Source organism: Molossus molossus, unplaced genomic scaffold (assembly GCF_014108415.1).
Source record: "Molossus molossus isolate mMolMol1 unplaced genomic scaffold, mMolMol1.p scaffold_m16_p_9, whole genome shotgun sequence".
In the NCBI taxonomy this organism is placed as follows: domain Eukaryota; kingdom Metazoa; phylum Chordata; class Mammalia; order Chiroptera; family Molossidae; genus Molossus; species Molossus molossus.
The window spans coordinates 3,325,131-3,351,011 of NW_023425403.1; the positions used below are offsets into that span (position 1 = coordinate 3,325,131).

A 25,881-nucleotide genomic window follows, 5' to 3' on the forward strand; every position below is an offset into this window, starting at 1 on the left:
AAATGTTAAATTAAGAAGTTCGGCGTTTTGGGAGCCACACTTCTGTTTAACAGCCACATGAAATGGTCTTTCAGGTGATAAAACGTTTTGTGCTTTCGTTACCTGTTCTTGTCTTGCAGCTTGTTGATCTCACTGGTCTGATCCAGAATCCGCTTTTCCAGCTTGTTTGTAGAAAGAGAGTGTTCCAGAAGCTGAAGCTCGAGTCTCGTGGTCTGATTCAACACCTAAATATAACAGATGAAACTCCTGCTTAGCATTTTCAGAGTAGACAGAGCTGCGTGTTCCTTAAGTTATCTAAATGATAGAAAGCATCAGTAAAGCATTCTGCATTTACCCAAGTATCTTGTTGTGGGTGTTTTCCGTTACCAGAAGAGTCTTGATTTCCTGGGCTGTGTCAGAGTGAGTGTGTGTACACGTTTTTCAACCGGGTCTTTATGTTGAGAAGTGTTAATATTGCTGACAACAGCCTGTGTGTCAAATAGTAAGTGTCAGTGTTCTTGTTCTGCCGTGTGTTGTCATGTGCAGTGAGGCCCGGGGGCAGGAGTGGTCGTGTTTCATGTGCCAGAAAGTGTCAGTGAAGGAAAAGCCTCCGCTCAGATGCTGCCCGCCTGCGTGTCGGAGGCAGCGGTCAGAAGTCCCGCGTCCACGCGACAAACAGCTCGTGTCTGAGCCAGCGTTTCCTGGGCACCGTCATCACCAGTCCGTGTTTCGTTCTGGGCACCGCATCAGCCGTGAGGAGACAGCCATGCCAGAGCGGCTCGGGGCCTCCGGCACGGGCCCCGGCCCCGGCCCCACGGTGCCCCACCACCGCGAGGATGAATTCTTTCGCGTTTGGCTGCCTTTTGGCAGGAAGACGCCATTACTCACATCCTGTGTGTCCTGGATTCTCAGGATGTGAGGTCACGTGGACGTGGACGGCAGAGTTGTTGCCCGGGAATGAGGGACCTCGGAGGAAGCATTGTTTGCTCGGGGTCCGTGTCATTCATAAAAGGCCGGGCCTGGCCCCCGCAGGTTAGGGACAGCCCGGTCCTGAGTCACAGCTGGGTGAGTCCGGACCGAGCACGCCTCAGTGAGTGACCTACGGCATGGGCCAGCACCAGGGCTGGGTTTTAACATGAACACCTGGAGCGTGGATTTGGCCTTCATCTCTGGGACCAAACATTTTGTGTTGGTTGTTGCTAAAAGGAAGTGGAAATTCGGGTCTTTTATTTAACCCTAAAGGCCATGAAAAGGGGGCAGTGGGGGAGGGGTGCAGAGGGTGGCATGTCGTCCCCACTGACCCAGGGGCAATCGCAGTGCTTGCTGTGGCCCCTGAAGGCCTGCGGGTGGGTTCCGTCCGGGCTGTTGGTGGCTCTCTGCTGTCCCAGGTCTCAGACACCCGCTCTCCCTCACCGTCCACTGTCATGGTCTCTACCAAGCTACAAGAGTCTCGCTTCATGAAGAAATGTCCCTCTTTGGGCTTAAACCTATTTCACGCGGAAGCTGCTCGCCCATGCTTGAAGTTGGTGGTTCCACCACGCGGCCTCCGGCTGTCCTGGCTCGGGTTCGACCATTCTGATGTGTCTAGTTGGTCGTGATAGGCTCTCTTCCTTCCAGCCGTCTCCCCGTGTTCCTGTTGTGCTGGGTCACGTGATACGTAGTTTCACAACAGATGTTTAAAATCATGGACCCAGCCCTGGCCAGTTTGGCTCAGCGGTTAGAGCGTCGGCCTGCGGTCCGGAGAGACCCGGGTTCGTTTCCCGCTAAGGGCACGTACTTCGGTTGCAGTTTGTCCCCGGCCCTGGTTGGTCGTGCGGGTGGCAGCCACTCGATGTGTCCCTTCACGTCGATGTTTCTCTCTCTCTCTCCCTTCCTCTCTCTCCCTCCCACTCTATCTGTACAAAAAAAGGAAAAATATCCTCGGGTGAGGATAAAAAAAAAAAATAATAAATAAAATAAAATAAAATCATGGACCCAACCACACAAAGCCTTTCAAATGCTGGTAGGTCCGACTTACACAGGGCGCCGTGGGGGTCTGCACCCCAGCTCTGCGTCTTACCTTTTCATGACTGTCACCTGAAGATCCAGGGACTGGACCTCGGGGTGTGTGGCTGAGCCTGAAATCCCACCAGCTTTCTTTAACCCCACAGAATCTTAAAGCCGAAAGGGGACGGAGCAGCCAGCCGTGGGCCCGGCCCTCGTTTACGGTCAGAACTGCGGAGTCCGGCCCTGGCCGGTTTGGCTCAGCGGTTAGAGCGTCCGCCTGCGGTCCGGAGAGACCCGGGTTCGGTTCCCGCTAAGGGCACGTACCTCGGTTGCAGTTTGTCCCCGGCCCTGGTCGGTCGTGCGGGTGGCAGCCACTCGATGTGTCCCTTTCACATCGATGTTTCCCTCTCTCTCTCTCTCTCTTCCTCTTTCTCCCTCCCACTCTATCTGTGCAAAAAATGGAGAAATGTCCTCGGGTGAGAATAAAAAAAAAAAAAAGAAATAAAAAAAAAAAGAACTGCGGAGTCCGGAGAGCGGTGGGCAGGCTCGGACCCGAGCACTCTGCTGCCTGCTGCTCTGGCTCCCAGGCCCGGTGGTGTAGACTCAGAGCAGTTGTACAGACGTACACCACTGAGTATTCCACCTGCCTTTGACCTTCAGGCTCTACCTGAAGATTAGATGGAAGAACAAGGCTCGGCCCTCTGCCTCAGTGCCTTTCATTTCTCAGCGCGTCTAAAGGTGGGGGACGTAGAGATGGAGAGAGCATCTACCGTCCAGAAGTGCCATCAGGCTGGGAGCGTTTGTCCCCTGGTCGCCAGGAGTGAAGAATATGAACGGGATCGGAATGTCCTCAGTAGAATAAACATGATTTAACCTCAGCGCTAAACAGGAAAATGTGTCTACTGATTTTAATTCCTCTCTAGCCACAAGTTCTTAAATCCTCGCTAATTTGTCCTGTTTTCCTGCTATGCCCCCCCCTTTCTGTGCATCTCCCCTTCTTCTCCCGAGCCCGGCCTGTGGGTTCGGCCACCCGCCGGGCGTCTGCAACCTCGCTCACCTGGGCTTCGACGTCAGTCAGCTTCCGCGTCTGCTCGGCCGTCTGGTTGAGCAGGCTGGTTCCGATCTCGATCATCGCCGCCGTCTGGTTCTGCACCGAGTTCTGCTGCCGCTCCGCCATCTCCTTCTTCACGTTGTCCTGGATGTAGGTCTCCAGCTGGGAGGGACCCGTGGCAGGTGCTCGTTAGCCAGACGCTCGGAAACCCTGGTCCCAGCACTTCCCCCCGAAACGAATCCGCTCTAATTTTGAAATCCCACTGGTTCCTTTGTGTGTTTTTGATCACTAGGAGTAAAATACTTGTGATTTTATTCAACTAAAAGTCTGGCAGCCTCACAGCAGCGTGCAAGGACACAGTCTGGGGGTCCCCACCGTGGCAGCTGGGGTGGCAGGCGTCCACGCTCCTGCTGCAGCCTCCCCCCTGCTCTGACATGGTCTGCAACACATTCTCCAGTCCTTTCCCGAGACGCAGGCTTCGGAAGACTCCAAGGCAGAGTGTGGGGGATGGGTCCCCTGGGACTCGCCCCTCCGCTGTCAGGATCACCTCCACATTCTGCAGGTCCCCGCCCCTTCCCCTTACTGAGCTCATCACACATTCGAGGTATTCGGGTCTTCCCAATCGTGTGTGTTTCATGATCTCATCGTCTCATGTGTCCGACAGTTCGGTCCCACACGAGTGCGTCCCTCACCCACGTGCCTGAGCTACCGTGGGCCAGCTCGCCTCAGTCTGAGCGAGGGCACGAGAGGGAAGCAGCTGCTCTCCCTCGCAGGTGTGGGCGACTCCCGTGGGCTGTCAGCCGACACGATTCACAGGCATGCAGGGTGGGCGGTGGACTGGGGCTCAGACCACGGACACCTGCTCCCACTTTACAGCCTTTGACCCTAGGCAAGTTGCTTCTCTTTGAGGGGACCCAGGGTCCTCATGTATAAAATAGTGTTTCCGATTGGTCAGAGGACTGTTTTAAGGATTAATTAAGCTATTTTTAAAATTATAGTTGATAGTCAATATTATTTTCTGTTAGTTTCAAGATATAACATTGTGGTTAGACAGTCATATAATTTACAAAGTGATCCCCCAATAAGTCTAGTACACACCTGGCGCCATACATGATTATTACAATGTTATTGGCTGTATTTCCTATGCTGTATGTTACATCCCCATGACTGTTATGTAACTACCCATCTGTACTTTTTAATGCCTTTTCCACTCAGCACCCCCAACTCTAGGAGCCATCAGCCTGTTCTGTGCATCTAGGAGACTGTTTCTGTTTTTCGTTGTAGTTTTTGTTACTCCTTACCCGAGGGTATTTTTTCCATTGATTTCTGGATTGAATGGAAGGGAGGGGGAAAGAGAGAGAAAGAGAAACATTGATGTGAGAAAGACACATCAATTGGTTGCCTCCCACATGACCCCAACCAGGGTCAGGGATCAAACCTGCAACAGGCACATGCCCTTGACAAGCAGTCGAACCCTCGACCCTTCTGTCTGTAGTCCTACGCTCTTCCTCCTCCTTTTTTTTTTTTAATCCTCACTCGAGGACATTTTTCCATTTTTTTGTTCAGATAGAGCGGGAGGGAGAGAGAGGAAGAGAGAGAGAGAGAGAGAAACATCAATGTGAAGGGACACATCGAGTGGCTGTCACCCGCACGACCAACCAGGGCCGGGGACAAACTGCAACCGAAGTACGTGCCCTTAGCGGGAACTGAACCCGGGTCTCTCCGGACCGCAGGCCGACGCTCTAACCGCTGAGCCAAGCCGGCCAGGGCTGTAGTCCTACACTCTTACCCTCTCAGCCAAACCGGCCAGTGCTGTTTCTGTCTTATTCATTTATTTTGTTCTTTAGATTCCACATACGAGGGAATTCATGTGGTGTTTGTCTGACTGATTTCGCTTAGAGTAATACCCTCTGAGTCCATCCATGCTGTTCCAAATGGTATCATTCTTTTTAATGGCCGAGTAATATTCCGTTGTGTAAATGTACCACAGTTTTTTAATCCACTCATGTATTGATGGGCACTTAGGCTGCTCCCATATCATTAAGCTACGCGTTTAAAGTCATTGTGCCTGGCAAATACCACATGATCACGGTTATTTGTGGAACATAATGAACAAAATAAGCTGTCAACCAAAAGAGATCCAGAGTCATGGAAGTAGGGAACAGACTGACAAACCTCAGAGGGAAGGGGATGGGAGGGGAGGAAAGAGATAAACCAAAGAACTTATATGCACATACGCACAGCCAATGGACACAGACATTAGGCTGGGGAGGTGGGAGGGAGTGGGAGCCGGGAGGAGGGGTCCATGGGGAAAAGGGGGGGATATCTGTAATACTTTCAATAATTAAAAATGCAAAAAATAATAAATAAATACAAATAAATACTAAAAACTTTGGTGACCAAAAAATAAAATAAAAAAATTTCAAAAGTAAAATAAAAAAATAAAGTCATTGTGCCTGCATAACTCAGGGTACACAAAATTTAATTTCCTTCCTTCTTCGTTTTGTGTAACGATCCAGGGATGAGAGCCACAGTCCGTTCATTGGTCCAAATGGTGAGCTCATGAGGCAGAAACCCTGCTTTTATTTTGCTGTCACTCAAATATTTTTTATTGCATTGAATGATTAAAATTTGATCACGATACTGCTTATAATGCCGTCTTTGAAAACTACAGAGAAACCATTCATAAAGGCAGCCGGCGAACAGAGTTCCTGCTCGGAGCACCTGCCCCTCCGGTCCTGCCCGTGAGCGGGGAGGAGGCAGTGCACAGGGTCCCTGCTCAGAGCACCTGCCCCTGCGGTCCTGCCCGTGAGCGGGAGGAGGCAGTGGACAGGGTCCCCGCTCGGAGCACCTGCCCCTGCGGTCCTGCCCGTGAGCGGGGAGGAGGCAGTGGACAGGGTCCCCGCTCGGAGCACCTGCCCCTGCGGTCCTGCCCGTGAGCGGGGAGGAGGCAGTGGACAGGGTCCCTGCTCGGAGCACCTGCCCCTCCGGTCCTGCCCGTGAGCGGGAGGAGGCAGTGGACAGGGTCCCCGCTCGGAGCACCTGCCCCTCCGGTCCTGCCCGTGAGCGGGAGGAGGCAGTGGACAGAGTCCCTGCTCAGAGCACCTGCCCCTGCGGTCCTGCCCGTGAGCGGGGAGGAGGCAGTGGACAGGGTCCCCGCTCGGAGCACCTGCCCCTGCGGTCCTGCCCGTGAGCGGGAGGAGGCAGTGGACAGGGTCCCCGCTCGGAGCACCTGCCCCTGCGGTCCTGCCCGTGAGCGGGAGGAGGCAGTGGACAGGGTCCCCGCTCAGAGCACCTGCCCCTGCGGTCCTGCCCGTGAGCGGGGAGGAGGCAGTGGACAGGGTCCCCGCTCGGAGCACCTGCCCCTGTGGTCCTGCCCGTGAGTGGGAGGAGGCAGTGCACAGGGTCCCCGCTCGGAGCACCTGCCCCTCCGGTCCTGCCCGTGAGCGGGAGGAGGCAGTGCACAGGGTCCCTGCTCAGAGCACCTGCCCCTGCGGTCCTGCCCGTGAGCGGGAGGAGGCAGTGGACAGGGTCCCCGCTCGGAGCACACTGCCCCTGTGGTCCTGCCCGTGAGTGGGAGGAGGCAGTGCACAGGGTCCCCGCTCGGAGCACCTGCCCCTGCGGTCCTGCCCGTGAGCGGGAGGAGGCAGTGCACAGGGTCCCCGCTCGGAGCACCTGCCCCTGTGGTCCTGCCCGTGAGCGGGAGGAGGCAGTGCACAGGGTCCCCGCTCGGAGCACCTGCCCCTGCGGTCCTGCCCATGAGCGGGAGGAGGCAGTGGACAGGGTCCCCGCTCGGAGCACCTGCCCCTGTGGTCCTGCCCGTGAGCGGGAGGAGGCAGTGGGACGGCCAGAGCTGCTCCCTGGGAGGGGACTCAAGGGCGACTTAGTTGGTGTGACTTAGAAGCTGTGTCCTGAGAGATATGACACGGTGTTGGGATCAAAGTGACAGCGCCGAGTTTCCTGCTCCCTTGGCTGGCTTGCCGCAGGCTCCACCCCACCCCCTTGGGCTCCCCACCTTCCCACGCTGGTGATCTGGGTGCTTCACAGTCACCCCCTGTTGTCCCCTGGCTACTGGGCAGGTTAGAGGGCATGAAACACGACCCTGGCTAACGCTCTGGTCATTTGTAAAATCTTGTCCTTGAGGCTGTCACTTCTGCACATGAATGGAAGTAGGGCAGACGGTATGGAAGGTGAGGCGCTCGTACCCGGCAGCCCCAACAAGCATCTCAGGCAGACTTCGGGAATCCCTGGAGAGCAGTGTCTCTGCACCCTTCCTGGCCCCAGCCAGCCGAGGCTGTGCAGTGGCTGTTCTTTCTTAAGTCACTTTTCCTTCCTTCCCTGCCTTTCTAAAACCATAGCTTCTGTGGTTTACATGGCCCATTTACACGCACGTCTATATAGACGTTTGTAACTTCCCTGACTCCCACTCTGTCGCTCATCATCATGGGAATAACGGAATTTTTGAGGTTAAAGTTAAAGCTATATAAATCATCCAGAGAAGTTATCTCAGTTACACTGAACTCCCAGCAAAAAAATCACGTTGAGAAAGATTTATTCTGGGAAGTTCAGAGCTACTGAAGGTATACTCGAGCTGGGGTTTGGTTTAATCTATACTCTGAAGCAGTCATTTCTAAACTAGTAAAAATAAAAGTCACCTTATTGATTTCAGTTCTTATGAGCTAAATAAAAGTTATTCTACCTTTTGACACTCTAAAGTGTGTAACTAGAGGGGAACATGAATTCTGTAATCCACCTCCCCCAGCCCCTTTTCTAGAACCACTGGGTCAGCTGTGTTTATAGCCATCCAGACACGTGAGAGGGTTGTTTATAATTTGACATTTTGAAGTCACGTTCCAAGTTAAAATTAGACTGAGGGACTTTAGAAGACATAAAAGACCTAATTTATAAAAGTGAAATTTCTTAGCTGTATTGCCCTTTTTCTAAACTTGAAAGTGATAGAATGAGAAATGCCTTCCAGGTCACTGCCTCTTGGCTTTTCAGATGACAGAGTGGATGGCGAGCGTGTGCGTGTGTCTGCGTGTGCGTGTGAGTGTATGAGCGTGTCTGTATGTGCGCGTCTGCGTGTGTGCATGTGAGAGCATGTCGTGAGTGCGTGTGCGCATGTCTGTGTGTGCGTGTGAGTGCGTGAGCATGTCTGCGTGTGCGCGTGTCTGTGTGTGCTGTGCAGTTCATCTTACACTGAAGCAAATCTCACGTATGTGTATGTGTGCCATGTGTGTGTATGGGTGTCACACACGTAGTATATGTGGGTAGAGTCTCTCTGTGCAATGTGTGCACTAAAATGAAGGGAAATTCGACACGGTACCGGCCCAGCTGCTGTGGGCCCAGAGGCCCCGGGCGAGTGGGAGGAAGCAGATGCCGAGCAGTGGACGTTGTGCGCTGGTTCTCAGGAAGCCCTGCGTTCTCACCTCGAGGCAGTGAATCAAGTGAAGGTGTTAGGAGAAGTGGGTGGCGGAGTTGAGAACTCGTTAGGAACAAAGAAGGGTGTGTTTTGTCTCAGCAACAGCAGCAGCGGCCTCGGTCACTGGCTCCCTGCGGCCACCCCCAGGGTCTCCCGTGCTGGGCGGGCACCCGGGACCAGCGTGTGGGCTGACAAGCCGCTCCACACTCTCCCTGCCTTTCAACAGCCCCAAGTGGCACATCCCCAAATTGGCATGAGAGTACCTTCTGAAATCCAAGGATTACAATGCCCTGAAAACCAGAGAGACCACCTACCGTGCCGTGGGGGTGGGGGGGGGGGTGCGAACAGAAAAGCCTAGAATTGAGGATTGCTCCTTCCGGTTCTATCCCCTGGGAGCTTCACGGCAGAAGAATGTTTTCTTTCCCTCCCAAGACCAGCAGTCATCTCGGAGGGGGGCTCCGGACGCTTCCACGGCGCGAGCTCCCGCATGGCCCCCCCTCCCCCCCCCCCCGTGGCGCGGCCCCCTCGCGGCTGCACGTCCAGGCGCCGGAGACCAATCCAGAGACGAAGCAGGTCTGACCTGCGTGGAGGGAGGGACACACCTTGCTGCTCCCTGGCTCTCGGCCTGGACCAGTTAGTTGTTCTTTGCTAGTTTCTGGCCTTGAAATGTCTTTCTGTTCAGTATCTGGTTTTTATTGTCTGTGACTGAAACCGAGAGAGAGAGAGATCTGCCCCAGGAGTCCATTCCAGCATGGGGAAGTCTTACGGGAGGAACGTGGGGGCACATGTGCCCCTGGCAGCTCCCCGCTCTGCTCCCCACACAGATGTTTCCCAGCCTGGCCCTTGGTTCGCACTTAACTGCTCTCATCAAAACAGTTCTGAGATGCTTCAGCCTCGGGGCGGGGGGGGGTGCTCACCCCTTTCACACGGTCACACGGGTGGCTCCGCGTGCTGGCTGCAGGAACGCGGGGCCTTTTAACAACAAGGAGGCGGAGACTCTGGCTTGTGGGTCCAGTACCTCTGGCAGGGTCCCCATGACGGGTTTGAAAGGACCGCGGACCTTGTTCTGTCCCCCTCTGAACCCATGCTCCAAGAGTGGGCCCTCCAGCCGCGTCCCTCTCCTCCGGAGTCGGTGATCCAAACGGGGTTCACAGTCTAAGGCCATTGCCGCCGTCTCAGTTGCGTAGCTCATTGCTCCCCGTCATTTTTATTTGCTAAGGAAAAGGAGTTGCGCCTCAAACACCGTCTTTAAAAGCTGTCAGGACATGGAAGCCCTAGCCAACAGCATGAACCGTCTTCACACGACGTGGGTATGCGTTTTCATGTGAAATGCATCCTGGCGGTTTTCATTACTCCTCCACACATTTGGAATGATCAGATTTGACAGGAAAATAAGTCCATTTGCGAGGCGACCACGCAGATTGATTACATGTTAGAATGTTCCCCTCACTGTCTTCCTTCTCACCAAGATTACCGTCATTATTTTTTCTACCAAAGGGAAAGTGATCTGGAAATTGGTGGGGGAAAGGAAAACAGACAGTTTGCAAAAAACGGTTCCCCACTTGGGATTTGTATGCTGGTCCCTTACCAGCGATAAAGATCCTGGTTGTGGGGTTGTTCCCACTTCAGTAAAGCTCCATGTCCTGGTGCTTTTCATTCATCCGTTTTTGCTCACCTGAATGACCTAATTCCCCTAGCAAATTAAATAACTAGGCTTCATTGGAAACATGCTATTCTCCAGTGTTTCTCAATTTAGAAACAAGATGTTAATGTCCTTACATGCACACCTTCCCCCCAGAAAGGGCGGCTTTTTCCTCGCCCAGTAAGCCCTCCTGACTTGACCCCTTCTTCCCACCCAACACCTGCCATCTTTCCATTCCGGATTGTCACGCAGCCCCCGCCTGCTTCCCGACCACCCACCCTGGGAGTTGTAGGGCTCAGTGCAGGCTCGGCCACTCGGCAGCTCAGGTGCCCGCCTTGTACCTCAGCCTGCAGGATGGAATGCAGGCTCCCTGGCTGCGCCCCCTTCCTGAGCTGCACCTGTAACCACCAGGCTGCACCGGAGGCCGCTTCACACCTCCGGCCCCAGTCTGCACTCCTTGGCCTGACCTGCTCCCCTTCCGAGACGACACCTAGCCCACTGCACACCCTCGTCAGATGCTCACTACACTGTGTGTTGCATGTGACACTTAAATCATTTTGTGTTTGTTTCTGAATCTCCCGAAACCACAGGCTTGTGTTCTTGTTTGCGGGGGATGCTGAAATCCGGTGCCGTTCTGCAGGCATATATTCTGGTGGCACGCAGAGCATTTGCTGTTAGAATTTGTTGGAGAACTTGAATGCAAGATGACTAAATCCAGGAATATTCTGTTTGGAAGGCTTTTGACCTAATGTTCTTGGTTCCCTGTCATGAGGTCTTCAGGCAGAAAATGGCAAAACTGGGCTTTCCTCCCGTCCTTATGAAGGTTCTTTCTTTTCATCGGGAGGTGTCAGTGCCCACGCAGAAGAGCCCCAGCGGTGGTCACCCGGGCAGGTGCGTGCCTCGGGCGAACCTCTCCCCCTGAACCCTTGCAGGAGACCGGGGGGGGGGGGGGGGGGACGCAGCCGCGTGCTGGAGGCGGGGAATGACTTTGTCCGTTTCCTCTCCGCTGACACCACGCTTCGGTTTCATAGCCTAGGAAAGTCCGTACCGAAGCCACTGGCCTTCAGTTGACTGTGATCCTGACTCCTCTTTTCCACATCCAGTGTAAGTCTCCGAAGGACCTGATGGGAAACCGGGAAACCTGGCCCTGCCAAGTGGTTCCTACAGCCCCCCACCAGCCCCCAACACTGCACGGGCCCGCCCGCATGGGCTCTTCCGAGCTGATTGGCTCTGACCTGTTTTCTCACGTATTCTGAGTCACGTACAAGTGAGTCCCGCCCGGCACCGTGTCTGACACCCCTCTCCTGTGTTCCCCCTGTGAAGAGAGTGAAGGTCGCTCAGCACTGTGAACTGGAGGACGCGGTGAGGAGTCGCGTTGCAGGCGCCGCTGGTGCCACACTGAGGTCCCTGGCCTGCGCCCCACCCCCCTGACGGCGAGAGCAGTGCCGTCACGTCACACGTCTGTCTGGGCTCTGGGGTGGGTGCACCTCCACCTTCCTCTCTGTCATTTGATCGGGGTTGCATCACGTGCATTCACGTGGCTTTGCCTCTTTGTACATTTCCCCTACCGTCATTCCAAGAGCTTAGAAAGAATGTATTTTTCTCTGTGAAATTTCCTACTGATGGAATGACCACTTTTCCATAGATAGCAGCATTTACAATAGATGCAAGCTGCCCCGGCCGGTTTCCCAGTGGTCGGAGCATTGCCCTGAGGACCGAAGGGTCAGGGTTTGATTCCTGGTCAAGGGCATGTACCTGGGTTGTGGGTTCAGACCCCGGCCCCAGTCTTGGTTGTGCAGGAAGCAACCAGTCAATGTGTCTCTCTCACATCGATGTTTCTCTCTCGCTCGCTCACTCTCCCTCCCTCCCTTTCACTCTATCTGAAAATCAATGGAAAAATATCCTCGGCTGAGGATTAACAAAAAAAAATTAAAAATAAAATAAAATAGATGCAGGCTTAAGGAGGCTGCTATAGTAACTGCATGTGAACTAGGGGATTTTTATATGGCAAAGGTATCGTGCCTTACACGTGAGGCTTCTAGAGGGCTCCCGAGGTCTGTATACATTGACCCCAATCTCTCCTCCGAAGGGGGCCCTGGCCCTCAGCACCTCACAAGACACTGAGTCCAGGAGCAAAGGACAGGCAGCGAATCTCGCAGGATGTGTGACTATATGGCGAGAACAGTTGGACCGTTCACAGTTGCAGAACGCCACAGACACCCATCGCACGGATTCTCACACCGCCTCAGGTTGGGTTTTCCCCAAAGCAGAGCCCGGGACAAGGCTGCTTGCAGGAAGTTTACTTAGGACGCGGTCCCAGGGGGCAGCCGAGGAGGACGAGCGAGGGAAGCAGGGGAGGAGGGGGCCGGCGTGGGGACTGGCGCGGAGGACGCCCCTTCCCTGCTGGGCGAGGGCCGCCCGTGGGCAGCCTCACGCCCACCCTCTTGGGGTTGCTCACAAGAGCCCCAGAGAGGTTCCCGCCGGGGTCCCCAGGCAGCTGGGAGTTGGATGCCTTGCTGGGCAGGGAGCAGCAGGGCAGGGCCCTGGGCCTGTCCCTGCGGAGCGGCTGGGAGAGGAGGTGGGGCCCAGATGGGTGCAGAGATGTCCACTGGGAACCTAAGACAGAGCAGGTGGTTCTCTGCGGCCTCCTGCCTCGCCCACAGGCCCTGGACCACTGGGACGGACCACGAGGCGGACGTGGAGTGGACTCCGGGCTGATCTGCTCAAGAGCCTAGCGAATGCCATGTGCCCTCCTTTGCCCTTGACGTACTGCTGACCCACCCCCAGCAAATCTGGTCAGGGTATCACCTCTTGCAGCTGACAGCCCTCTGCTGGCTGGGCACCGCCTGGGCCCCCACACCGCCCCGTCCGTTACGTGGATCCGAATGAATGGGCGCAGCACACACTCGCACACTCTCCCCCCGAGCTGACATCCCCGGCCCTCACTCAGCTCAGCCTCTCGGCCGGAGGAAGCTGCCCAGCCAGACCGCGCGGCTGCAGTGCCAGAGCTGGAGAGGCTCGGGCACGTGGGCTCCTCGTGCAGGTGCTCGGGTTCGTGCAGCTCTGGCCGCGGCCTCTGGGATGTCACGGTTCAGTAGCAGCCAAGGCTCCTGCTTTCCCGAACCACGCAGGAGGCGGTGGTTCCCTGCTCCATCTGATCAACTCCCGTGTGGCCCCGGGTCGGCCCGCATTCTCACGAGGGTCCCAGCTAAAACTCGTCCCGCTCGTGTATTTGTTACAGACTCCGTGGCCCGCGTGCTCCTGCTCTGAGGATTTGTACACTTGCCTGTGATTTGCAGAAGCAAAGTGATCTAACAGTGATCAATTATTTTTGTAACTCACATTAGAAATACAAAGTATTTGAAACTCGTGAATCCATAAAAATTCTAGAAGAAAATGTAGGCAACAAAATTTCACACATCCTACGCAGCATAATTTTCACTGAGATACATCATCTAAAGGCAAGAGAAACAAAGGAAAAAAATGAACACATGGGACTACGTAAAACTAAAAAGCTTCTGCACAGCAAAAGAAACAACCATCAAAATGGAAAGGGAACCCACTCTATGGGAGAGCATCATTGCCAATGATGTATCAGATAAGGGGTTAATTTCCAAAATATATAGAGTGCTCATACAACTCAACAAAAGGAAGACAAAGAACCCAATTAAAAAATGGGCAGAAGACCTGAATAGACACCTCTCCAAACAGGACATACAAATGGCCAAAAGACATGAAAAAAATGCTCAACATCACTAATCATCAGAGAGATGCAAATTAAAACAACAATGAGGTATCACCTCACACCTGTCAGGATGGCCGCCATCAACAAATCATCAAACAACAAGTGTTGGCGAGGGTGTGGAGAAAAGGGGACTCTAGTACACTGTTGGTGGGAATGTAGACTGGTGCAGCCGCTATGGAAAACACTATGGGGTTACCTCAAAAAGTTAGAAATTGAACTGCCATTTGACCCAGTGATTCCACTTTTAGGAATATACCCTAAGAAGCCTAAAACACTAGTCAGAAAGAATATATGTTTCCCTATGTTCATAGCAGCACTATTTACAATAGCTAAGATCCGGAAACAACCCAAGTGTCCATCAGTATATGAGCGGATAAAAAAACTGGTACATGTACACAATGGAGTACTATGCAGCTGTAAGAAAGATCTCTTATCCTTTGAGATGACATGGAGGGACCTGGAGAGTATTATGCTAAGCAAAACAAGCCAAACAGAGAAAGACAAATATCACATGATCTCATTTATTTGTGGAATCTAATGACCTAAACAAACTGATGAACAAAATTGACCCAGAGACATAGAGATGGGATACAGTACCTTGGAAACCTCAGAAGAGGGGGTGTTGGGGGAGAAGGGATAAACCACAGAACTTACGTGCATATATGCATGACCAATGGACATAGACAACAAAGCTGGGGATGGGGCGGGGGGATGGAGAGGAGAGTGTCAATAGGGGAAAAAGGAGAAACATCTGTAACAAAAACAAATTAATAAAAATAATTTTAAAAAAAGAAATACAAATTATTTGTTAATTAGACTGTTTTGCACATTAATTTCTAAAGTTGTAATGCGCCCGGCCAGTGTGGCTCAGTGGTTGAGTGTCAACCCATGCACCAAGAGGTCGCCAGTTCGATTCCTGGTCAGGGCACATGCCCAGGTGGGGGGCAAGCAGGAGGTGGCCAGTCGATGTACTCTTTCATCAAAGTTTCTTATCTCTCTCTCCCTCTCCCTTCCTCTCTTTCTAAAATCAACAAGGAAAAAAAAAATTTTTAATAAAATTAAAATAAAGCTATAATGCATTTTTAAGCATGTTAACAATTTATTTTATACCTACCTAGTCAATGGTAAAATGTTTTTTCTAGTCAGACACAATGCAATGTAGAAGCATAACAGGATTCAGTGCTCAAGTTGTATGGCAAGATAGAATGGTGGTGATTTTTCTTTTTTTTATTAATTATATAACTCTTTTTATCTTTATTTCTTTTTTATATTATCCTTACCCAAGGATATGCTTATTGATTCGAGAGAGAGGAAGGAGGGAGAGAGAGAGAGAAACATCTATCAGTTGCCTCCCGTATACACCCCAGCTGGGGAATGGACCCACATCCTGGGTATGTGCCATGACTGGGACTCGAACCCTCTGCCTTTCTGGATAAGGGGCAATGCTCCAAGGAGCAGAGCCACCCTGCGAGGGCTGTCTTCATTTCCTGATCTGGAATTTGCTAGGAAGTGTGGTCACTATTCGCGAGTGCCTGCGCGCGGCCCACTCATGTCTGTGGCCCACGGTCCCGGGGAGGCGCTGACAGCCACTCGCCTGCTGTGCGACCGGGCAGTGGGCTCCACAGCCTCCCTGGGCGTGGACAAGCCTGGGAGCTTCTCACTGTCTGCAGGTTCCCGCCCCGAAACGAGAGCGTCTTCCCCGGATGCTGCTGTTTCAGACTCATCGTTAGCGGGAGCTATTTCCACTCTTGTTTAAGCGTTGTGTCATTCACTGCTCTTCTGTGGTTGAGGAAGAACACACGTGAAAATCTGACCATAAAATAGCGGTGTCGTTGTTCCAAATGGAGTTTAAACACACATTCTTTTATTTCTAACGGTGTAAGGCTCCTTCGCGTGAAGTTGTCCTCTAAGAAGGAACTCCCTGGCCCACAGACGGGTGCAGCCTGTAGTCACACCTCGCCCGAAGGAGCCCGTCCTGCACGCCGAGCTGCCGCTCAGCGTCCAGACCTTGGGGACCAGGAGTGCGTTTTGATACCAAATCGAAACCCCTAAGTAGCACCGTTGGGCGAGCACTTTTCGCTAGTTTCCTGCCCCAAGCAGACTTGTGTTTTGATTTGCAGTGTTGCTCCCGGGCGCCAATCTGATAGTCGATCAGCTCAGTTTTTATGATGTGACAGGTCGCTGTTCAAGGGAATGCGGCTCGAGCCAGAAGCTGCCCACACATGAGGGCTTACTCTGCGATCCCGTTTACTTCACATTCGAGAGAGACCAGACCTACTGATGGCGCAGCCACAGCAGTGGCCCCCGCGTGGGAGCTTTGAGGGGAGTGTAAATGGCTGGTCTCCGGAGGATCCAAAGGGGACTCCAGGGTTGCTGGGGATGTTTTCTATTTTGAGATCCAAGCCAGTTACATGAGTAAATTCACACTTTATTTATTTATTTTTAATGTTTTAATTCTCACTCGAGGACATTTTTGCATTTATCTTCAGACAGAGTAGGAGGGAGAGAGGGGGGAAGAGAGAGAGAGGAACCTCGATGTGAGAGAGACACATCGACTGTCTTCCACCCACATGACCCCAATGGTGCCAGGGACGAACTGCAACCGAGGTACGTGCCCTTAGCGGGAACCGAACCCGGGACTCTCCGGTCCGCGGCTGACGCTCTAACCGCTGAACCAAACCGGCCAGGGCAGTAAATTCATACTTTAAAAGTCCAGCCCTGACCAGTGTGGCTGAGCAGTTGGAGCATCAGCTTACAGACCCAAGGGTCTCGGGTTCGATTCCAAGGTGGTGCAGGAGGCAGCCAGTCGATGTGGACATGTAGGTGTCTCTCTCTCTCTCTCCCTCCCTCCCTCCCTCTCCCTCACTCCTTCCCACTCTATTTTTTGAAAAATCAATGGAAAAGTGTCCTCAGATGAGGATTAACAACAACAGAAAGTCCGAGGAAGTCTGAGAAGCTGTCATTTTAGGGTTAGTATACTTTACACATCCATTTCCTGAGTTTCAGCCCTCAAGAAAAAGATTTTTAAAGGGACAGCATGTTAAAAAATGAAGTGTTGGACAGACTTTGCTGCGGCACCACGACCTGGTCGCCCCGAGTGGCCCTGTTTTCCTCTGCTTGCGGCTTTCATCTGCTTGTGCCTCAAGACTTCAGACATGACAAGTGACTTGAGAGTGACCTCTGCAGGGAGCTGGGGTCCAACCCCCGCAGCTGCCCACAGGGGGTTAAAACGTCCAGTTAGGTAAACGAGTAGCTGCGCATTCCGAAACTCGGCTCTTTCCGGATCAAGCATAAAAGGCATTTGCTCTTGGAAGACCAAGAAAGAATTCATGCCGTTCCCATTAGTCTAAAAATAAATAATAAATAAATAAATGTCTGAGTCACGGCTCGCGTCTTGGTGGAGTTCGGTGGCTGCGCGGAGGAAGAAAGCCCTGGTCCTCTGGGGCGCGCTCAGAAGGGCTCTGGGAAAAGCGGAGTGAATGAATTCGTCTTCTGAATGTTGAGCTACTCCAATTCAAGTATCTCCTACTTCTGAGCAACACTACAGACTTGAATAAAGTTGCTTGATTGGCGGTGGATGAGAGTGACGTCTGCAGAGTCATCCTGCCACGCCGACCTGGGGACCCGAACCCGCCTGGGGCGAAGCCTGGCTCAGCTGCAGGCCGGCTGTCAGCCTGAGGTTTGCGTGGGTAACACGGCCATGTGTTGCCCGCTGTGCTGTTTCGTATGAAAGTTAAACAGAGCCAATGGGCCCAGTTCCCAGCCTGCCTGCCAGGGCAACCTGGGTCCCTGCGGCAGACTCAGGAGCCCTGGGAGGCAGCTTGCATGCCCCAAGGGCGCCCAGCGGCACCCATCGTCTGTGGGCCCCTGGAGGAGTCAGCAGCTCTGCGTGGCTCACAGCGCCAAGCCTGCCGGACGGTGCCGCAGTGCAAAGCTCGGTCTGGGGGGGTTGCTGTCGTAAAAAGCAAGCGCTGCAGGAAAACCGGCCTGGAACTTGCACTGAGGGTCCCATCTGACTCCAGGGTGTGAGAAGCTGAGCAGGGCCCAGCTGGCAGATGCAGCTCACTCCTAACTATTTGCGGTTACTTAAGAGAAAAGTAAAGTATCATATTTTTTTTCTTTCAACTTATGTTGAAAGAAATGTCAGGACATAAATACTTAAATTGTTTGGACCTAATTACTTAATAAATATAACTGTTCAGTATTTCTTTTGGCCTAAAGGTGCCATGAAAAAGAAAAAACTGCTGAGAAAGGAAGGTGCCATGTGCTGAGAAAGTTGCCCGATGTCTCAAATAGAACCTTGCATCCGGCCATGTGCTCAGTGGTTGAGCGTTGACCCTGCACCAAGAGGTTGCCAGTTCGATTCCCGGTCAGGACACATGCCCAGGTTGTGGGCCCGATCCCCAGTGAGGGGCGTGCAGGAGGCGGCCAATCCATGTTCTCTCTCATCGATGTTTCTATCTCTTGCTCCCTCTCCCTTCCTCTCTCTCTAAAATCAATAAAGAAAAAAATTCAAATAGAACCTTGCATTGACTGGGTGCAAACTCAGTCCCCTCTTCCTTCCCTTCCCCCAGCCCACACACTGTCTGTAATTGCCATCTCCATGATATGATATGTTTATTAACATATGATATGGTAATTATGCAAGATCTTCATTAGGACAGATACTTGAATGTTTTCCCAACTTCCGAAACCATTAAGAAAAACAACCATGTTTCTTGCAAGCTCGTTGGCTGGCCCTGGCTCTCCTTGCAGGGCGACGTGCTCCGGGGAGAGGTCCCAGAGCAGTGCCCGTGTGCCCTGCGGGAGGGCGTGGCGGCCCCGCTGGTGTGCTTTGGGTGTCGGAGTGGACGTACAGAGTGTGTGCCCGTTGGTGCAGAAGTGGTTAGTCTCCGCTTGTAATCTACCAGCTCGTGCGCGTGCCACCCTCGCCGCTCGACGTTGAGCTCGTCTCCCCGCGTGCAGAAGACACGCACTGACTCGCACACTGCAGCGGCTTGGGAAGCGCCTTGTCCGTGTGCGTCTCCAGATGCCTGTGGTCAGAGCGCGGGGCACTTGGACCGTTTTCCCATAACTGGTTTCACTCTGGGGTCGCGCCTGTCCTCGCCCTCCCGCCTCGTGTGCGCATGTCCAGTCCAGTGGAAGCTGGTGGAAAATTCCTACCCTGTCACTGCACGGCCCTGAGTTATAAAAAGCATGTCATTCAGAACTGACTTTTTCTTTGGCGTGCTTGAATTTCTACTCACAACGTGAAGGGAAAAAATGATTTCGAGAGCTACTTCTCTGTCAGTGGGGTGAGCATCACTGGGCACCGCAGCGTGACTGACTCGCTTGCTTCATCCTAGGAGTCCCAGGTTACATGTACCGAGTGCCCCTGAGTGACGGCACACAGCATGCCAACACCTCTTTCTCAGTCACGCACACTCGTGCACACGCTCACTCAGGACACAACTGACTCGTTCAGTGGGAAAACAGTCTCACATGCTAGTGGTGGGGGGGTGAGGGCGCACCCAGGAAGTGGGGTGAGGGGTGAGGGTGCACCCAGGAAGTGGGGTGAGGGGTGAGGGTGCATGCAGGAAGTGGCAGAGGGTGCATGTGGGAAACGGGTGAGGGTGCACCCAGGAAGTGGGGTGAGGGGTTAAGGGTACACCCAGGAAGTGGGGTGAGGGGTGAGAGTGCACTCAGGAAGTGGGGTGAGGGTGCATTCAGGAAGGGAGTGAGGGGTTAAGGGCCACCCAGGAAGTGGGGTGAGCGGTGAGGGCGCATCAAGGAAGTGGGGTGAGGGTACATGTGGGAAACGGGGGTGAGGATGTACCCAGGAAGTGGGGTGAGGGGTGAGGATGCATGCAGGAAGTGGGGGTGAGGGCATGCAGGAAGTGGGGTGAGAGTGCATGCAGAAGTGGAGTGAGGGGTTAAGGGCGCACCCAGGAAGTGGGGTGAGGGGTGAGGGCGCACCCAGGAGGTGGGGTGAGGGGTGAGGGCACGCAGGAAGAAGGGAAGAGTAGGGTATGTTTTCCTATTGTTGGGTTTGGTTGTCTTAATGAAAATGAGTCACCGCACCCCATGCTGTAACCAGCAATCACTGTGGTTGCCGCTGTGACTGGGTCCGGACTCCTTCAAGCAGTTTAGTTTTATCAGTGGTGGTGAACTCATGACAGCTCCCTGGGCTGCGGAACTCTGGTTTCAGATTAACGTGCTCCGAATGCCAGCTCCAGCCTGTGGCTTAGGGTCTCTGCTTAGTCCCCTTGGGGGAAGGACCTACATTGGCGTTTTGGCAGCTCTCAGGGCTCAAATTACCCGCGGTCGGTGGCACTGGAGTCTTGGCCCCTTCTCCAGTGCTCAGCTTAAGGAGCCAAAGTGAGAGCATGGTGAAGGGTCTGTCCATGGTGCCCGTCCTGCACCCAGCCAGCCTTTTCCAGGTGATGTGTGGCGATCGCTCTTCATGGCTCCTGAGCCCCTAGACCTTTTATCCCCTGGGCATGGGTGCCTTTAGGGAAATCCAGGCTAGCCTCGCGCAGTCCTGAAAACCACAGTGGTACACTCAGGGCTGGGGTGCCAGTCCTCATCGTAATCCTTGTCCCCAGCGGCCACCAGGCCTGCTCTGGCTGACCTTGGAGAGGGGTTTTTGGCTTTTCAGGGCTCCTGTGCTTTGTGCCTGACAGTCCGTAACAGCCACGGCCCAGGAAGCGGGTGGGCTGGCCCGCGAGAGGAGCTGGTGGGACCGTGCCATGCGGAGGGTGCGCCTCATGGCTTCTCGGCGACCCTGAGCTGCTCGTGCGGAGGCCTGTACTGTGGAGAGATTGGGAAAAGGAGGAAGAATCCTGCTGCTCCCAGAAGTGAGCTGCAATCTGGGAAATGTTGTGTAGAACCATCTTGCTCTGCTGCTTCTGGGAGGTGTGGTCAGGGGAGGGTGAGGACGGACAGGCCAGAGGGACAGTGCAGGGGCGCATGCGGGCCTGGGTCCTGTCCCCACCCTGCCTCGGCGCTGACCTGCTGGGGAACCTTGGCGGGATTGTGTTAGGTCGGGCCAGGACTTGAAGGCTCCCTCAGAAGTCCTTCCTGCACTTGAGGAACACCCCAGGGCCACGCCTCTGCGTGATTTCTAAAGTGCATTTCTTTGGGGGCAGCTTGAAGTCGGCGCAGTCACAGACTCCAGGGCTAGCAGTGCAGCGGAAACAGTACGCGGGCTTGTCCGGTCAAGGAGTGTCGACGTCCATGAAAGAGCACAGGCATCTGTCCACAGTGGTGTGGTGGGTACACAAGTCATGCCCGCCCCCAGACGAGACACCGTGCTGCAGGGGGACAGGCAGATCTTACACACAGGACGTGGCCGCATCGCAGAAATAATAAAACACCCGAAAGGAAAACCTACTCTTGTTCCGATTATGCGAAATACAAAAGCGAGCAGGATGACCCTAACCTGGAGCCGAAGGGGTGGGAGTGGGAGGGGCAGGAGCCATCGGGGGTCATTACACAGGTCCGTAAAAATCATCCAGGTAGACACGGTAAGATTTGCTAATTTTATTCTAAGTTACACCTGGAAGAAAAATAAGTGCTGGATTCTGTGAAACAGGTGGCATAGCCCCGAGTGGGGGGGGGCACATCTGGAGAGACGGGGGGCGAGGCTGCCAGGGGAGCAGGGCTGCCTGAATGCAGGGGTGCGTCTCACTTGCTCACTTTCCAATCCCTCCCTTGGTCTAAGACACAGACGATGGATGAGCTGCGGTCTCAGCCGTAGGTGCTAAGTGACCCTAGCAAGTCCCTTAGCATCTCAGCTCTTCTCCCCACTCCCCAGGGTCAGCCGGGAGCAGTGACGTCCACCCACACGGGTCTTCTTGCCCTGTCCCGCCTTTCACGTGTTGGCTCTTACTCCGGACAGTGGGCAGGCTCCGGGCGCGACTGCTGTGTGTGGTGGCCGAGGACTGTGTTGGGGAGATGCTGTGAATGAAGTCTGTTAGCTCTCTGGGTCCACACAGCAAGCGTGGGGCTTTCATTTAACTTTTGGGGAAATCTTTTATTGTCCAAAGCTCTGAAATAGACGTGATTGTAGTTTTTCCCCCGGGTACCATCAGACGCCACTCTGAGCTTGAGTGTCTCTAAAGGAGGGAGCGTGTCTACTTAAGTGTGCCGTCGAGAAAGTAACTGCGCCGACATCACCACTCTGTGCCCTGGTCAGTGCCGGCTGCTGTCTCCTGATGGGCAGCGTCTCACCACTGTCCAGTCACAGTAACAACTAAGAGTGCCAACGGGCACAAAGGTCTCGGCGTTGACCGTTGTATGAACGGTATCCTTTTCTGAGAACTCTGTCGACTTCTTAAACAAGCAGAAGATGCTGGCGTCATAGTCGTGAGCTGCAGAGCCCCTTGTTTGTGGAAGAGGTGAGAGAGTGGACAGCGGTGCGGGGTCATCTGCCGGCTGCTGGTTCGCCCTGCGATGCTGACTCAGGAGTCTGAGTCACCGAAAACGGGCTGGGTGGAGAAAGGGTCCCAATTAAGCGGACAGAGTTGTTTATTCCTCAAGATGTTTCCATCCTTCTTGTCTTTCTCCCCCAGGGACCCTCCCTGTGAATGGTGGGCTGTTTGGAAGCCTAGCATGCTATCAGTTAATTCTGGGTTTGCAGCTGTAAAAAGTCCAAGGCCACCTTGTAAATAAAGTCTCTATATCGGAGATTGTCCAATTAGGGGGGCGAGTACACAGGGATTAACTGCTCTTCATAACCCAGAAGGGAACAGTATTTGAAAATCTAGACAATTACATGTCACAAGATGACCCATTGCCGTTTGAGGAGATGATTGTCTGATCCATCTTGGTTCTTTAACTTGTAATCGAATTTTCCCAGCCATCATGGCTTTTAAGAGTATGTCACTGTTACAGTTGAGTTGAAACCAATTCTGGTCAGGAATTCCTGTCGTTAACACTTTATTAAGTTAAAACCAGGTGAGCTTTTTTTTTAAAGGAAATTTCAGAATATTCCTTAGTAGCTAAAAATAATTAGAAATTTTGTATACTTACACTAAATGTTAAGCATGGATAATTAGCTTGTGGTTGGAATTTGGTTATTTTATAGGATTCAGCAAAATAGTTCCTCTCCAGCAGCATTTTTGCACCAGAATTTCCCATTAAATTTTGCTTAGGGAGGTTTGAAGCTACATCTGTATGTAATAATTTTTCAGGGTTCCTAGTGGTTAATAAAACTCGGAGGAACACTTCAGCTAGCTGCAGACTAATGTGTATGGTCATCCAGCGTATAAGCAAGACTGGATCTCGTCTGTCGATTCCACAAGTTTAATGACAGAGAAAATGCTGTCAGGAGCCCAGAGGAAACACCACCTCTTGGGAATTTTGAATCTTTTCCACCAAGATGTGCAGGTTGATTAGTTAACCCTAGAATGTCTGCTCAGAGGGTAGTTTCGGGGCGGCCTTTAATACCCCTTTAGTTCCTGCCTTCTATAAAAACAGCAGACGGAAGAGGAGCATTGCTTACAGCCTACTGAACGCTGAAGTGATTAAAAAAAAAAAGTAACTTGAACCCTCAAGTCTGGCTGTTTTCACGGGGTGCCAGGATGCCCCGTGGGCACGGCGGGGCGTGGGCACGGCGGGGGCGGGCAGGTTCGGGAGCGCCGCGGGCAGGTTCGGAGCTGGGCTTTCCAGAGGCCGCGGCGCTGAGCCTGGAACAGACAGGACAGCACCCGGCGGCGTCCCTTCCCGTCTCCAGGGACCCATCGCCCCGCGAGCAGGTGGGCTCCCGCCGAGACGTCCTTCTGAGGCGTGGACTCGGACCGCCGGACCTGGTAGGGGTGGGCAGAGGCGTCCGCGTGGACGTGCGACCCCGTACAGAGCTGGACACGGGCGTTCCGGTGGGGGTGGCACGACCACCCCGCGGCCCTCGCCGGCCCCCGAGCTCCTCCGCACACACCCCCACGCGGAGGGCGGACGGCCCGAGGCCCCGCCGTGGGTGAGCAGGGACACAGTGCGGGTCGGCGGTCACTTAGTTGAAGAAGGCGAGGGTCTCCCGTCCAATGGAAGGCGAATCATGCTTTAAAAACACAGCCACGTAAGGGACACAAGGCAGTCTGGAAGCCTCCACGGGTGATTCCAAGTGCACCGCATTCGTCGAAGCCCAGAACTGTGGGACCGTGCGTGGGAAGGCCCGCGGTGGCGGGGGGGGGAGGGGTGGACAGCTGAGCAGGGAGGAGTTTGCAGGCAGTGCGCCTGCTCCGCGGTACTGCCGTGGCGGGCACGTGTCCAGACCCACGCAAGGTGCCGCACCAAGGGCCACCCTGGCAGGTTTGCCGTCTGGAGGGACGAGGTGGTGGGGAGCCGTGCATGTGGGGGGGCATCTGGGTACCTCTGCTCCTTCCTCTCAGTTCTGTGAACCTAAAACTGCTCTAAAAAAATTACTTTTTTTTTAACGTCATTTACTACATATAATGAGGAACAAGTGAAATAACGGAAAGCTTGTGTGCTGCAGCTCCAGATCGCCCCAGATCGCCAGTCAGCTCTGGCCGGTGCGCCGCCAGTCCGCATGCGCCCCAGCTCGCCGAGCCAGCTCGGGCCGGTGTGCAGCCAGTCCGCATGCGCCCCAGCTCGCAGAGCCAGCTCGGGCCGGTGTGCAGCCAGTCCGCATGCGCCCCAGCTCGCCGAGCCAGCTCGGGCCGGTGTGCAGCCAGTCCGCATGCGCCTCAGCCAGCCGAGCCAGCTCTGACCGGTGTGCAGCCAGTCCGCATGCGCCCCAGCTCGCCGAGCCAGCTCTGACCGGTGTGCAGCCAGTCCGCATGCGCCTCAGCCAGCCGAGCCAGCTCTGACCGGTGTGCAGCTAGTCCGCATGCGCCCCAGCTCGCGGAGCCAGCTCTGACCGGTGTGCAGCCAGTCCGCATGCGCCCCAGCTCGCCGAGCCAGCTCTGACCGGTGTGCAGCCAGTCCGCATGCGCTCCAGCTCACCAATCAGCTCTGGCTGGTGCGCAGCGAGTCCGCATGCGCAGTGAGCCCAGGCCACGATTCCAGGGCCACACCCGTCTGAGGACAACAGCGCCCACCTCGTGGAGTTTTAGGTCCCTGTGACCGAGGGCTTGTGTCCGAGCTGGCCGTCCTTCAGGTGAAGCATGCCTTGGCCCGCATTCAGGAGAACACGAACACGGCGTCTCCTCCGCCTTCGCCTGCGCTCCTGGGGCTGTCTCAGGCCAGACATGAACCCCTGAAATGGTCTCCATTTCTTCCTTCCTTCTTCTTCCTTCCGGAAGGTGGTCTTAGGGCCTCGAGCGAGGGGTGAGCAGCTCCGGTTCCCTCTTACCGTGTCTTCAGACGAGACTGGGACTACGCCCTGCTCAGGTCCCACACGGCCGCCCACCCAGTCACACAGCCCTGACATGTCGCGCCTCCCTGCTGTCACCGACCACCGAGCTGTGCGCCGGAGGCCAGCGTGGAAAGCTGCAGGGGTCCGGCCCAGAGCTGCGTGCGTCGCTGGCCCGCAAGGCTCGGCCACGCGGCAGGCTGGACCCTGCCCCCAGGGACTTGCTGGCGCAGCCACGGGGAAGGGGCCGACGCGTGTCCTCGGATCCTGAGCCCTTGAGACAGGGAGTGGGGAGGTGCAGTCACAGGCTGGCACCAGGTGAGTCCCCCTGGCGGAGTCGCCGCTCACACCAAGACCCGTCCTCCGGCCGCAGCTGCCGCGGTCCAGTCGGAAGGGGCCCCGGGGAGGAGCGGGCAGTCTGAATGCTTGCCTCTTTTTAAGACTTTCTGAAGATTCTGCACATGGTAACCGCTGCATTCTCTGGGGGACTGTTGTCAACGCCATGAAAGAGTGTTTCCCAAGACCTTCGTATCTTAATCTCTCTCCCTTAAGAGTCACCATTGTACACACACACACACACACACAACATAAAATTAAATATTGAAGTAGCAGGTTATATCCTTAACCTATATACTCATGATAAGAATTTGCTTAATTGTTGGTTCTTTAAACATTAAATATTGGGTGTGAACACTTCACGGTGTTAAGCTGTCTAGGTAAAAATCCCAAAAGCAATTTATAGGCACGTGAAAGGTTGTTCAAAGGG

The 25,881-nt window shown here is 54.1% G+C and overlaps 2 protein-coding genes across 4 annotated transcripts in view; one reads left to right on the forward strand and one right to left on the reverse strand.

Annotated features, from left to right (window-relative positions):
• The window catches only part of MCPH1 (microcephalin 1), a 178,691-nt gene that overhangs the window by 94,605 nt on the left and 58,205 nt on the right, over positions 1-25,881 (forward strand). The gene's annotated exons all lie outside the window — the stretch shown is intronic.
• ANGPT2 (angiopoietin 2) overlaps positions 1-25,881 on the reverse strand; it is a 52,173-nt gene that overhangs the window by 18,752 nt on the left and 7,540 nt on the right. For both annotated transcript variants that reach the window (XM_036249626.1, XM_036249625.1), the window contains exons 2-3: positions 3,023-3,178; positions 103-224 (exon numbers count right to left, since the gene is read on the reverse strand). In XM_036249626.1, the coding sequence (XP_036105519.1) occupies positions 103-224; positions 3,023-3,178 (278 nt within the window). The remainder of the gene's footprint in view (positions 1-102; positions 225-3,022; positions 3,179-25,881) is intronic.